The sequence below is a fragment of the Mangifera indica genome, chromosome 3 (assembly GCF_011075055.1).
Source record: "Mangifera indica cultivar Alphonso chromosome 3, CATAS_Mindica_2.1, whole genome shotgun sequence".
Classification (NCBI taxonomy): domain Eukaryota; kingdom Viridiplantae; phylum Streptophyta; class Magnoliopsida; order Sapindales; family Anacardiaceae; genus Mangifera; species Mangifera indica.
In genome coordinates, this window is record NC_058139.1 from 4,907,418 (window position 1) to 4,922,936 (window position 15,519).

Sequence of the window (15,519 nt, forward strand, 5' to 3'; positions counted from 1 at the left end):
TGTTGCTTGGTTACGTTTATACTCAAATTTTTTTTGGGCTTGGATTTCAAGTCTGCACATTCAGGCCTCAAGTTTCTTCTTTTGGTATGGTTTGTTAATATTTTTCAGGTTTTAAATATATTTCGGGTGTGTCACCCTAATTTTTGAAATTTTGACTAATGCACTTTAGGGATGGCAATGGAGAGGGGATCGCAATCCTTGTTCCCATTCCTGTAGGAGATATTAATATCTATTCCTATTATGGGGATAACAAAGATTATCTATTTCTTCTTTATAAAAAAAAATCTCTATCTCAAGTGGAAAAAAAATTCTTAACTTATACTTTATAAACACAATATAAATATATTAAATAATAAAATTAATTAAAATTAAAATTAATTTACTATTTTAAATGTTATAAATATTGAATATTAATTATCTTAATATACATAATAAAAATATAAATAAATTTGAAAAACATAAATAATTTAAAATTATAAAAATATGTTAATATTTAAAATAAATATATTAATATAAAGAAGTGAAAATCTATATTTGAAACACAATAATGAACAAATAACATTTATACATAAACAAATATCATTTTTGCATTTTAGTATCTACATTTGGCAAAACTTAAATCAATAATGAAAAATCCATCAAAGAATTTTATACCAAATTATGTTTTGAAACACAACAGTTTTCAAGTGGCATCCATCAAGGCCAATTAAAGGCTTTGCACCCTGTAAAACCTTCTCACCGGGTTGGCAAGTTAATAAAAATTCTCTTGAATAGCTTGTCTTCTACTTGTACTTACGTGTATACACCACGGTTTGCCTTTTGGATACTTTGTGCATACCTATAAAGTTTTGTGTATGACTCTCAGTGGCCTTTGAAAGCACCCTTTGTCACAATCTGCTGAGCTTTACAAATTTCCTTCCCTAAATTCCTCACAAAAAGGGGTACAATACAATGAGAATGATAACAAAAATGGGAGGATAAAACAAAAAGAACACTGAAGATTATTGTATCATCTTTAACTATATTACGTATTAACGAGACATAAGAAATACAAACATTTCAATCATCAAATCAAATTACGTAAAAAAAAAAAAAAAACTTTGTCCCATTCTTTTTTTTTTCCAACTCTATCTTCATTCAGTTATTTTTATATTATTTTCCAAACACCCATAAAAGATTTACCTAAATTTTCTATTACACTCACAACAAAAATGCGTATAACTGGTGTAGATTTATACATGATTTTGCAACAGTGTTTTAATAAAGAAAAGTCAATTAGGCAATAACGGGCAGTCCAAGTTTTAACTCTCTTTAACTTGCCTTGCAGTTTCAAGGCACAGACCAAAAAGGGTCCTGACTTGACAGCTTTGAAACTGATGAACTTTTTACAAGAACATTTAGCAAAAGATAGGTAGTTGAATTGTGATTAATGCACATGAATTAAGAAACCGAATAAGTTGGCAGATGGATGGGAGTTTCCTGTCTACCCACGATAGATATTATCTATGCACGATTTTATGATGTACGGCATTTTTGGAATTTCAAATATGAATAATAGTTATTGATGAGGATTGTTTAGTAAAAAAATGAAGTAATCAGTGGAAAAGTTTAAATATCAATAAAATTATGTATGTATTTTGAATATATAAATATATAAATATTTATATATATTATCGTATAATTAAATAATTTTAAATTAATAATAAAATAATATCTAATCATATGATAACAAATATAATATATATATTTGTGTATTCAAAAATATAATAATGCTTTTTAAATATACCCAAGTTTTGTTACTACTCATTTATGGTAACTATATCATAAATCCACACAAAATACCTCTCATCACTAACATTGTTAGCTTTTATTAACAAAGCTGCAAACGAATTACATCACTCGTAAATTACTCAAAGTTTGACTCATATCGAATTGGGTTTAATTGTATTATTGTCTAGTTAAACTTAAGCTCATTATTGTTTAGTTTCGTGAGTATGTCAAATTATAATTTATTTTAAATATAATATCAATAAACCTTTAAAAATTAGAGTTTGAAAATTATACGTAAATCAACTAATAGGATTAATAATAGGTAATGGAATTGAGTAAACAAAAGAAATAGATTAAATAACGGAATTACGTAAGAAGTTGAGTATCATTGACATGATTTAGAAATGGGGTGATTGGCTTAATCATTAAAACTACTAGTTTCTATTGTCAAAGTTGCAAACAACTACATCACGCATAAATTATTCATGGTTTGACTTGTATCAAATCAAGTTCAATTATATCATTAATTAGTTAAACCCAAACATATTATTATTTAATTTCGTGAATATCTCAAATTATAATTTACCTTTAATATAACATTAATAAACTTTTAAAATTAGAGTTTGAAAATTTCTCGTAAATCAATTGATAAAGTTAGTGATAGATGATATATTGAGGGATCGTTTGGTTCTAGTATTTAAATGTTATTTTAATAATTTATCTTTTATTATCTTGTTTGATTTGTTAGTAATAAAATATTACAATAATCTTCTATTATCAATGTTGACGTAGTAGATAATATAGGTGATAATCTGATTATCATTTTTACTTTAGATATTAAAATATTACTAAGATAATTTTAATTTATTAATTTTTAGAGAGAAAAATAAATTTATTTTTAATTAATATAACAAATAATATAAAATATATTTAAAAATAATTATATTTACGGCTATTTAAATAAAATAATTTACTAGTATTTTTATTATATTTAATCAAATATAATAATTATTTGTACTTATTAAATTTTATCGAATATAGTTATACTCAATAATCTTTTAAGTAATTTATCTTTAAAATAATTTTTTTATTTTGATAATAAAACATTATCTAAATTAAACATCCCCTAAGAGAATGAAAAAATAGATCATGCACCATAATTAGGTAATACAGCATAATTAGGTAAGAAGTTGAGCACCATTAAGATGATTTAGAAATGGGGTGGCTGACTTAAAAAAGTAGCTAAACTAACTAAAGAAAAAGATAATTGGAGAAACCCAAAGAAAAGATTGCAGACTAATCCAAGCCTTAGTAAAGAAAAGGTCAAAGGACTTACTCCCCACCTAAATTATATTGTTTTCTTAAATTTTAAAAATTTTATTTATTCATTTATAAATAATTAAATCAATTAATTTTAAGAATAAAATAATTATTTTATATTTAATATTAAAAATAAATTTAATTTAATTTTTATTTTTTCTCATAAATATTAAAAATTAAAAATTTTCTTTTAATCTAAGTTTTTAAAAATAACACTTTTTTTTTAGAGTTTTCAGTTTGTTAGATTTAATTTTTTCGATGATGAAGAGACTTCTCTAACGATCTCTAAATAATATCTCTTTATTTTTAATACATCTTTCTTTTAACACATATTCTTTATGATATTGTGCGACATCGTTATTGTCAGAGAAGGAAGGTGATCTCTAATCAAAACAACTTGGTTGGGGGAGTGGGAGGAAATAAGTCCTTAGGCCTAAAAACAAGTGGAGGGGTAACACGGAGAAGAAGCAATAATTTAGGTTGATGACCAAGATAAATTCTTGGAAATAGATAAAGCATTTTAGCAATGCGTTGCATGAGAGACTGAGTAGCTTACGCAGCCAAAAAATTACAATTTTGATCACATTTACAGAGAACTTTGCAGTTTCCTCAATTTGAGTTGTCATAATCGCCCTCATTCTTTCTTCTTGACTTTCTTTTTTCTTTCCTTTATAAGCAAAGTTTTACCTCTGCCTTTAATTTTATTTTCTGTATGCTTCTGATTCTCTAGTCTTTTTATAAATCATAGCTGCTTATATTTTCTTGCCTCCACCATCTGCTAAAATTAAAAAGATCTTGTTTTTCTTACTCTTTTTCTTTAAATACACTAACTTTAAATTTGTTGTCCTCCTGAGTGGTTTGGTGAGTCCAAAATGGCGAATGCATCTGGGTTGTTTACACCTTCTGTTCCCGGTTTCAGAAGCGGGCTTCAACGTTCAACAAGGGTATATCGATCTGGCTTTTCTTTCTCTAGAAGGATACTGTGCTCCACCACCATTCAAGGTTCTGAGAACACTGTCTATCTTTCAGAATCTAGACTACCCAGGTGAGTTTTTGAGTGATTAATTTTTTTTTTGTTTTGGCGTTAGACGCTTAGTTGGTGAAAATGGTATTCACTGGCTTCACAAACTTTAATTTGCTTTTAATCTTCGGATTTCATCGTTTATATCGATGTTTTACTTGGTCAAATGGAATGTGAATTTCAGTTGTTTTCTTGAAATTTATGTAGTTTATGTATGATGATTGTTTTTTAGTTCATTGGTGAATTGCTCTATGTAAGAGCACTTGTATCTTGTAAAGTGGTGATTCTTTATTAGATGAACTGATATAAGTGATTCATGCACTAGATGAATCTTTATAAGGCAGTTGATTATCTGGTATACTAAGTTTTCGGTTTCAAATGACGGCTCTAATGCCATCTATGAATACCTCTTCAGAAGAGTTTGATAATGGCAACGATTTGATCTTTTATATGGCAGATATATTAGATGGACTGTTGAATTTGAGAAATAAATGATGCGTTTAAAGCACAAGTTCTTAGTCTTCACAACGCATGCCAGTTGTTTGAAAGATTATTGCACTGAATCGTCTTTATTTGTGGGAAAAAAAAAATCTGAGCTATCAGTTTCTAGTTCTACTCGGTCGTATTAAACAATGAAAAATTAGGTGTAGCTAAATGCCTTAGAGTTTATTATTTTTTGTGTTCTATGGTTAGTCTTTAGGAGAACTAAGTTAAGTGCCCCAAATAGTTGGACTAACATTTTTCTGTGGTGTATGTTGCCCTCAAATAACTATTTAAGTTTCATGAGATGGGATTTCTGGTTTTTACATTATTGTTTACAACATCAAGTGGCAAAAATAAATTAGGTTTATGCTTCATGAAGCTTATAGTGAAGTTCCAAGCCCATTTTGAAATGGTTAAAAGCTCAACTTCTAATTCATTTTCCCAATTACAAGAAGTGGACATCCTTGATATAACCGATTTTGTTGTTTAAGATGATCCTAGAAGACACTTTGATTCAATCAGAATATTGAATGGATGTAACTTTTTTGTGATCTATAAGTAGTAGTGCACTAATGAAGAAAAACAGGGATGTCATATTAGCCATGGTTCTTCTGATGTAGTTTTAAGTATCTACTTCAAGTTTTGATAGTGCTAATGGTTGCTTATTTGATTGGCAAAATGTTAGAACTTAACCTTTCGGAGTTATTTGGGCAGTTTGGATGTGGATTATGTGCAACTATAGAGTTGATTCATATTCTCAAAACATTTTATATTGAAGTTCGAAATTTTATCATTGAAAGGAAGTTTAAGAAAGGGGGTCTAAATATACTGTTTAGCAAAATTTTTGAACAAATGAATATGTTCTCCTTGTAATCATTATAATTCTGTTGTGAATGGATTAATATCATGAGCCTGGTTTCCTTTTTCTTTGGTTCCAGAGCACGTTTGATATTCTTCTCAAAGCTATAAGTAGGAAACTTTTTTGTCTATGTATCTCAAATGCATTCGCTGCCATATATAGACTATATTTGTACACTTTCAGCTTTGTTTCCTTTGTTGAATAACCAATCTGTTGGCTACATTTCCTCCATGATATTGGTGATCATAAGTTAGTGTCACCTAGATTTGTACAAAACTTTGTTACCATTAAAAGGGGCATGCTCTGTTCATTCAATGTTTTACCTAGCTAACTACAATAAACTGCCCCCTGCTTATGGGATGTGTGTTCTGTATGATAAGTCCAGCCTGGCCTTGACATGTCATAATATCAATGTCTGATTTTATTCAAGCAAATGAAACTTCTTTACAAACTGAAAATCCAACTCTTTGCAAACACCTGATCCACCCCGTGTATCTTCTCACCTTTTACTAGTTAAATACAAAGTATATGGTTTCTTGTAAAAGAACACACACAAAAAAAAAAAATCTAACCTCTCTTCATCTCCTTCCTGCTTCCATGCCATAAAACAGGCTTGTCAGTAAAGGCTGCAAGTTAGTTGGTTGTGGCTCTGCAGTGCCCAGTCTTCAGGTTTCCAATGATGATCTTGCAAAAATAGTTGAAACATCTGATGAATGGATTTCTGCTCGAACTGGGATACGCAATCGACGGGTTCTCTCAGGTTAGTTGAAGCTTGTAACGCATGCTAGTGTCATGTATAAGGTAATTTTGATACGTATAATAGGCTGAGCTTAAGCCTTGAGTTAGGCTGTTCAGGTTCACAAATCTGAGCCAAGCTAGTCAGAATTTGATTTATTTAAAATGTTTCCAACTGTACAATTACCTTTTTCTTATTTAGTACTCAAATATGGCTGAATCTGATCCCTGCTGACTTTTAAGTGCAATCCATCTTATTGTTGTGCTAGAAATCTAATAGTTGTAGCTTTGTTGCAAATGCATAACCGACAGTTTACCATCTGCTAGTTTATTGTCTTCTTATTAATTGAATGATGGCAAAAAATAAATAAACAAATAAGAATAGAAAAATTATATCTCTATTCATTTGCATATAATCTCTAAAGTGGTTGAAGCGCATTATTTTACCATGGCTTTTACAGGCAAAGAAAGCTTAACAAATCTTGCTGCTGAGGCAGCAAGCAGAGCTCTTCAGATGGCAGAGGTTGATCCTGATGATGTTGACCTAGTCTTGATGTGCACATCCACTCCAGAGGATCTTTTTGGTGGTGCTCCTCAGGTATAGGTCTATGGGATGGTCTATATCCAGAAGTAAATGAATTCATGTTACATATCATAGGCTTCATTTTACAGAGTTTGGGATCATATGTCACTGTCTTTTCCTGATACTTTTGAAAAAAAAAAAAAAATTGGGAAAATTCTCAACTTATCTATGTGGTGCATCATGGAGGAAATATCCCTTTTATCCATTTCTATAGTTCATGAAAGTTAATTGTCTAAAATGTATGCACTGCATCCAGAAACATTTTTCTTTAGGATAGTTCCATTTTACACTCAGTGAGTTTTGTTTTCTCCAAATTGAGAATGTTCAGAGGTGTCATGAAGAATTTGTTGATATATACGAAACATGTGATGACAAAGATGTTCTCTTAAAACAATTCATCTGATGTACTTTTGGAACAGGGGTCGGACTACCAGAGCCAACTATTTGGTTATATAGGCCTGGTTGGTTGACTTTTGGGTTAATGTCAGGGCTTCATTTGTTTCAAATAGTCCTGTTCACCTTTCTTTGTCAAGGTTGTATCAAACTTCATCCTGTCAAGCATACTTGACACTGCCTATTTCAGAATTCACTTCCACAGCTATAGAACTAATGCAAACAGAGTTTCGTCACTGTAAATTCTTCAGGACAGTTTTGTGATAACATACAGAATTCACAGACACCATTGTCTTGAAAACTGGCCAAATGTTTATGGACATGTTAGAGTAATAACAGAAGGGAAGAAAAGTGATTCTTCCACTTATTATTGCACCTGTGTTGGTGTAGAATGGAATGCTGCCTAATCAATCTGGAATATTGTAAGCAAGTTAGTATAACCTATTCATTAGGTTCTGATTTTTCTTCAGCTGTGCTTTATTCAATAATCTCCTGAGCTGAAATGAATATAGAATTCTGTGGAACTTTATAGTTGACTGTAAAGTAACAACAGTGATTTCTACTGTCTAGCTCAAATTTTTCTGTGAATTTGCTTTGTGTGTTGGCTTGGAATTAGAAACACTCTAAGATTAATGTATTCTCTTTTTTCTGTGTTTTATTGTACCCGTCAGATCCCAAAGGCACTTGGCTGCAAAAACAGCCCTTTGGCTTATGATATCACAGCTGCATGTAGTGGATTTGTATTGGGCCTTGTATCAGCTTCTTGTCACATTAGGGGTAACAAACTTGTTTACTGTGCTCTAGAAGAGGTCCCCAACGATGGACTGAAGACTAATACAATCAAATCTCTGCTATATAAATTACAGGAGGTGGGTTTCGTAATGTTTTAGTTGTTGGGGCTGATTCTCTCTCTAGATTTACTGATTGGACGGATAGAGGAACCTGCATTCTTTTTGGAGATGCTGCTGGTGCTGTATTGTTGCAGGTAATAATCTTCACTTTCCTCTATACCAGGTGACACAGAAACAGTTCTTCAGTTGTTTGATTGTTATGCTATTGGGAGACTGAAAATTATTGGATGAAGATATTTAAAATGTTGGAAGTTTTTTTATTTTTTCAATTTTGGCGTCGTAAATGGAGCAGAAGTAGCTGCAATATGCTATATCATATGAAAAACTGTCATTTCAACTTAGCCATGTCCTGCATGCAGAAATTTGGGATCAGATTAATGTAATTCCTGGAGGATTACAGCAAGACTCATCACCAAAGTCATAAAACTGGGGTTGTATTACCTGCTGGCAAACTAAGTGGGCAGTCAGCTGTATGACTGAATCTGCTTAGACCCTGCTTAGATAATTTTCGTTCTGCTACATTTAGTAGTTTGAACCAAATTCTGATGGAAGTCAAGCAGGAAATTTATTATATTTTCTTCAACGCTTTATTTTTTAAATTCTTAATCTGTCAGTAAAATTAATAAAGCTATTAACTGCTGTCTTGTTTGGATCACCTTATATGAGTATTGCCTAAGAAATCATTAATAGGAAACTGATTTTATTTCTTGATAAAACTTCTTGTCAATCGCAATTTAATGATTTTGCAGGCCTGTGACATTGAGGAGGATGGTTTATTTAGTTTTGACTTGCATAGTGACGGTGGCGGCCAAAGGTAACTGCTCAACATTCTTCTGTAAACAACTTTTTTTTTTTTTTCTCACTAAGAGGAACTGAGCTTTAATGTTCATTATTGCAGACATCTAAATGCTGGCATCCAAAGAAATGACACAGATGATGTATTGGGATCTAATGGATCTGTTTTAGGCTTCCCCCCAAAGCATTCATCTTATTCATGCATTCATATGAATGGCAAAGAAGTCTTTCGCTTTGCTGTCCGAGTTGTGCCACAGACAATTGAGTCTTCTCTTCAAAAGGCTGGTCTAAATATGTCCAGCATTGATTGGTTACTGCTTCATCAGGTATGAGATATGGAGTCTATACACTATGTATTTTGTTTGGTTTAATTTATATTCAAATTACACCCAGAGTTGTATGAGTTTGGTCAGTCAGATGAGACCTTTTTGCTGTCTATTATGTTCCCATGCATTATCTTGGCATATTAGAGAAAAAACCCATTGAAAAGGTCCAGATCAAGGAAGCTCTGGCTTTAGGCAAAATTCATATGGTGAAATTGACAAAATAGGATCTAAACTTTCTCCTTCATATTAATATTAGGAATTAGAGGTTCTTCCAAGTAACAGAGAAGAAGGATGAAACTTTAATGAGTTATTATAATCTGATATATAATGTCAGAATCAGTAAAAAAATATGGGCAAAGCATGTCTTGTTTGATTAATTCAGCATCATAAATATATTCTTTTCTTCAAAAACAAAACTTGGCAGGTCACACCTGCTTAGTTATCAGATTAGTACATAGGAAAGGTCTGCGAAATAATGCAGAGATGTAAGATGTTGAATGGACTTTCAAAACACACCCTTAATATCTGTCGACATGTGAGATGTTATCCAAACATTTTATACATATATCACTGTTGTTAAATTACAAACAGATTTTGTGGATGAAAGATACTCAAATACTGATAAGAGATTTCGATAAAATGCAGGCGAACCAGAGGATCATAGATGCTGTTGCAACACGTTTAGAAGTCCCACCAGAACAAGTTATATCAAATTTGGCGAATTACGGTAATACAAGTGCAGCATCAATACCATTGGCATTGGATGAAGCTGTACGAAGTGGAAAGGTGAAGTCAGGCCACACTATCGCAGCAGCAGGTTTTGGTGCCGGTCTAACTTGGGGCTCTGTTATTCTAAGATGGGGATGAAAAGTTACTTGAATATGAAAATTACAGAAGACAAAAGATAAGTTGTCCTGCAGACAGGTTCTTCGATTCTTGTTTCTCATTAGATATGTTCTGCAGATAACTGAGGTTGCCAACGCATAATCTTCATGAGATTTTTTTGTTTGTTGGATTTTTTTACTTCAATCTAGTTCCTTATCTTCAAAGTCATAAAACATCTATTATCTTCTTTCATATATGGATAGTTATACATTTCACAAAATTGAATAATAATTTATTAATTGTCATAACTTAAAAGATACAATACAATGACTGTTTTCTCAGACCTGTTTGCGGGAAACAATATATATAAAGTACAAAGTAGAAGACTAATGAAAAATCTCTACATTGATTTGAGCCTAGATTTAACCCTCTGTAAAGTACCCTCAATTGCAATATCAAAAGCATCCTCGATGTTCTTCAAAGGAAGAGTACTATCATGCCTTCTATAAATAACTCTCGGCATCAATTCAATAACTTTCTCCCTCATTCTCCTAACCTTGTCTTTTGGTATACTCATCAACACATCAACAATCTTCAACCCTTTAAACACAACATCTTCCTTTGGAATAAAAACTGAAAATTCTTTATACATATGTTGAGGCAAATGCCAGGCATACTGTGATTTGGCAGACTGTTCTTCAAAGAAAACGGGTATGCAGCCAGCAAGAAACCCATCAAATGTTGATCGCCTTGTAGGTGTATCTCCCGGAGGCTGCAAACAGAAATTGGCTTGTAACATTGGCTTAATATACCTAATCGGATCGTGTTCGCATATCCCATTTGAACAATCAACAATCTCACAAACTTTGCTAAAATGCCTTCCAGAAATCTCAGTACTATTATCTTCACATTCATTTCTTATACTTCTCCTAATATTTGGATTCGCACCGACGCCTCCTCCTCCGGCGAACAACGTTAAAATATTTCTTCTTGAATTTCTCACGCGTTTCAACCAGGATCTCAAAACGACCGAGTTTGATGGATGATAACTGGTGGGATAAGGCACCGCTTGTTCTTGCCAACTCCAAAATCTTCCCTCAGGAATCAAAGCCGTTACATTATGAAACTCAGGGAGTTCAAGAAAAGAAGTTCCCCAAATGGGAGGATCATTAGGAATAGCTTGTGAAAAATCCCAGGCGGGTCTTGATATAACCAAAAAATGATCGTGGCCGGCGTGGCGATCCCATATATGAGGGGAATCTTGGCGTAAGAAACTGTATAATTCAAGACCGTGTTGGTTGCTGGAGTTAACTTCGGGACCGTACAAGTACTTCAAGGCGTCAAGGGCGGTGTAATAAGGGAGGAAAATAGCGTTAGCGAGAGTGGGATCTTGAGTTAAACAAGGGTATTCAAGAATTCTCCGATGAAAGAATTGTTCCAGTAAGATTGGGTCAGTGCGGTACCAGCTGAGAGAACGGTTATGGGTTTTGGGTCCGAGGCCGTGATTGGGTAAATAAGAACAGAAATCATCAAAGAGAGGGTAAGCAGAGCAGTTTGAGAGGAGATCAAAATTGAAACGCGATGGTAAGCGTCGAATGTAGATCCAACGGTTGGAGCAGTCTGGGATTCGATCAGAAGATGCTAATTTGATTAGAGATAAGAGGAAAAGGAAGAGAAAGAAGATGTTGATGGATTTGGAAGACATGGAGAGTGGGAATATTTGGTTACTATAGAATGGGTTTTGTTTTAAAATTGAAGAAGGGGATTTGCAGTCGAGTGGATTGGAGTGTGGTGTTTGAGAGGGCGGAATTTACGGAGGATAGACATAGTGTTAAATTCCAGGGGCGTGTCGTGTCGGCGATTTCTAAATATTGTTTGTTTTCCTGATGATGCGGTGCACTGTGCTAAAGAATCCACTCTTTTCCCTTTTTACCGCCTTTTTAACTGCTTCAGTTTCACATTACTTGTGGGCTCTTTTAGAAAAGCCCATTTAAGGCCCAATATGCCCATACTAGGTCCCATTGAGAGGTTTCCCTCTCTCACAAGCGTCCTTGCCAACTAAACCCCTACAGAATTAAGCTTGGACAAAGCTTGAATTGGGCAGGTTTGAAGCTCAAATGTTTAGCTCGAAAACAAGTGACCAAAATTCGAGCCTTGGGTAAGCTTGGACAAGGGTTTTGTTCAAAGTATATTTTGAACTCGGGCTCTAGCTAAGGATTTTCCAGCTTGAAACCCAAAAGTATCTTGTAACACCTTTCTTCAAACTATTAACCCCTCAAGAATGTGTCTTCGGAAAAAGAGTGTCATTTACTTAAATTTAATGTCAATGATGTGCTAAAGATTTTTATAAAAACCACCATGTGCTAAAGAAAGTTAGAGATGGTGATGGGGAGGGAGGAGCAGGGATGGTCATTCTCCTCCTTGCATAATGCCACACATCCTCATCCCCTCCCTAACCTCTATCCACATACAATAATTCTCTCCTTGTATTCGTCATTTTCACTTAATTACTATCATAATAATGATATTGTGGTAAATAATTATAAGTGTTATGAATATTTTTGTAAATTAAGTGAAATTTTTAATCAATAATTTAATATTTATATTAAGTGTTAATGTTAGTTTTATAATATCAAAAAAGGGCAAAACAATTAATTTTAAGAAAACCATATAGGATTCATTAAGAAGAATGGATAATTTGATTTTTAAAACTTAAAGATTAAAAAATTATTATTTCATCAAATCTTGGATATGACATAGTTATTTCGTCATATTCTTTAAAAAGTTCAAAAATTAAATTAATAAACATTGAAAAAATGTAACCATATTTGATGATATATAAATTGATTTAGAAGGAATTATTGTTTGGCATGGGGTGGCGATGGCCACCTCAGGCCGAAGAATAGCTTCGCCCATTGGCTTTAGTTTGTATTTTGGAAGAACAGAGACAAGAAAGATACACATGTTGATGCCATGGCCATGTGAACGCATCAATGATGCGTTGTCTGCAGATTAAATGCTACTTATTACCTCACCTGAACAACTGGTACTTGTCTTTTACTGTTACGATTTCTTTTGTTGTAATTATTCCCGATCTAATAAACCTGGGATTACAATTACACATTGCATATATATATATATATATATATATATATATATATCAGCCCATTGATAATGTACAGAGGCTACACATGGCATATTGAAAAGCAGTGTCAGTGGGTGCTAATATGGGCTATTTCAGCCTTCATCATCTCTTCTTAGGTTACTGGCGCTGTTCCTCGAGGGCATCTATGTAGAATTTCTGGGATGTAAATTATTAATGCTCAGTTTTCGTCATTTTATTCTTCATTTTATACGTATATGACAAGCTGACAACATTGGCATAATAAATATACACACACCCCTTGCTGAATGTGGTGGTTGTCAATATTTTATTGAAATCATATATAAAAAATTAATGCCTAGGTGGCTCTGCCACGCGTTAATGTTTCAACTCCCACATGAAACCAATAGGGTTATTTATCTATCATCTTCAACCCTATTGAAATTTGTTGAAAATTAAAATCGTATATCTAATCAATATAATATAAATAAGTGATATATAAATATAAAAAATTAGATATTAACATAAACAAATTAGTTTTATATAATATGAGTTTTAATTTTCATATTTATAAATCTAAATATATTTTTAACACGATATTAAACATGAGCCAAATGACGGATCTAAAAATCTAACTTATTTTTTGTTACAAGTGACAATACGCCTATCCAAAATGGACTCAAACAGTAAACCTAATAATAAAATTTTATATTTAATAAATACAATAAAAATGAGCGATAAGTGATATATAAATGTAAAAGATTGACCAATTAATTATATATAATATAGGTTTCAATCTTATCGAATATATTTTCGACAACCATTTCTCTTACACAAAACAACTCCGGTCATAACATGTTTCACGACATCTTTAATTAAATCATTTCATTGAGATTGAATACTAAACATGATAATATTTTGTCACACATGAACATATGACAATTCACACAAAGTGGCCGACAACTATGTGTTTAAATAATTCATTAACTTTGTCATTACCCCCTAACACAACCTGTGGAATTTCGCTTGATGTGCAGATTATCTTTGTACTCTATAGCCTTGGTCAGCATAAATATATCAGTTTATAATTTCATTAGCTTCACCGATGCATGCACGTAAAAATATAAATCATATTTATTTAATTTATCCTTATTCTTAAATATTACATTATATATGAAAACCCCACATTTTAATTCGCCTACACTAAATTATATGTAAAATTTAGTATCCAGATTTGTCAAAGAACTAGGGCGTGAGGTAATCATGTAGTAATAATTAAAAGCTATTAATTCTGATGGCTTCAAACCAACCCAATTGTTCGGCACCGCCCCTGATATTCCTACATTTTTTTATGAATATATTATAAACTTTTTTAGACCACAAAATCGAAATACTGTATAGTCAAGAATTAAAAAACTTAATGCATTTATCAAAATGATGTCATTAATGATGATAATCAGGCATATATGCCCACTGGATAGCTTGCTCAAACCACCTTTTATGAAACCATTGATATAAAAAGCAAATAAGAAAAATAACACTAGTAGTGTCTCCACATTTTATTATAATCTTGTATATTTATAAAAATATTTTTTCAATAATTAAATTATTAGCTAATAAAAACTGGATCAAGAAAGTGCATATATATTATTTTTAATTTCTCAGAAAATGAAAGAAAATTTTCAAAATTAGTTAATATAGAAATATGAATCTATAATTAAGTAGGCGAAGTTTAATTATTAAATTAGACAATTATTTAAATTAAATAATGATCTTTAAGTATAAAATAATAAAAACTTCATTCACGCGCGTGGATATACAGAGAAAGAAGATTCGCAATGTTTCTTCTGCGGTAATTTCAGCTTCTCCAACCACTTTCTGCCTACTCAGCACAGACTCAGTCTCCCGTTTCAGCGCCACCTCATCCGCCAACTTTCCTCGTAACAAGTGTAGAGATGGGGCCCATAATAAATTGGAACCCAGTTAGTCCCCATCTAAAAGTAATGTCCACGTCAGCTGCTTAACGTCAATAATTGGAGATGGCAGGCTCCAGTACGACTTGTCGTTTTTATGTAGACAAAGTATTACCTCGTGTATCCAAGGTGGCTTCATCAACCACTCTTGCCTTTCTTCCCTGTAGTTTCCTTTTCTATCTATTTATGTCTCTGGTTTTATTATTCATGTTCAAATATTTCTTGTTTCTTCTTTGTGTTTGTATTGTCTACTAATTAACAACATAGTTTAATAAATTTACAAGTAAGTGGTGTTTTTTTCTTTATTTATATCACCAATTTTATATTAAATAAATAATTAACTAAAAAAACGAATTAACCCTAATCTACTTCACACGTGCGAAATTCCCAATCCTTAACCTCACCCACTATTTCACTATCACACTTACTCCTTACCTAATAAAGTTTTACGTATTCATATTTTAAATTCATTATTTACATAT

The 15,519-nt window shown here is 32.2% G+C and overlaps 2 protein-coding genes across 2 annotated transcripts; one reads left to right on the forward strand and one right to left on the reverse strand.

Moving 5' to 3' along the window:
• The first annotated feature begins 3,793 nt into the window (after positions 1-3,793).
• LOC123210248 (3-oxoacyl-[acyl-carrier-protein] synthase 3 A, chloroplastic-like) lies at positions 3,794-10,189 on the forward strand. Its single transcript, XM_044628496.1, has 8 exons — positions 3,794-4,135; positions 6,065-6,213; positions 6,650-6,786; positions 7,836-7,941; positions 8,031-8,149; positions 8,765-8,829; positions 8,914-9,136; positions 9,782-10,189. The coding sequence occupies exons 1-8, from the start codon at positions 3,963-3,965 to the stop codon at positions 10,001-10,003; spliced, it is 1,194 nt and encodes a 397-aa protein (XP_044484431.1). The 5' UTR covers positions 3,794-3,962; the 3' UTR covers positions 10,004-10,189.
• A 42-nt stretch (positions 10,190-10,231) lies between these two features.
• On the reverse strand, positions 10,232-11,856 carry LOC123210246 (probable xyloglucan galactosyltransferase GT19). The gene has a single exon (XM_044628495.1). It carries the CDS (start codon positions 11,664-11,666, stop codon positions 10,362-10,364), a length of 1,305 nt encoding a protein of 434 aa, XP_044484430.1. The 5' UTR covers positions 11,667-11,856; the 3' UTR covers positions 10,232-10,361.
• Positions 11,857-15,519: the final 3,663 nt, after the last annotated feature.

Excerpts from the sequence above, each read along its gene's own strand:
- LOC123210248 (XM_044628496.1), top strand. The coding sequence starts at position 3,963 with ATGGCGAATGCATCTGGGTTGTTTACACCTTCTGTTCCCGGTTTCAGA. Across the intron at positions 7,942-8,030 it reads AGCTTCTTGTCACATTAGGG|GAGGTGGGTTTCGTAATGTT; the intron begins GTAACAAACTTG and ends TATAAATTACAG. Across the intron at positions 8,830-8,913 it reads AGTGACGGTGGCGGCCAAAG|ACATCTAAATGCTGGCATCC; the intron begins GTAACTGCTCAA and ends TCATTATTGCAG.
- LOC123210246 (XM_044628495.1), bottom strand. The coding sequence starts at position 11,666 with ATGTCTTCCAAATCCATCAACATCTTCTTTCTCTTCCTTTTCCTCTTA.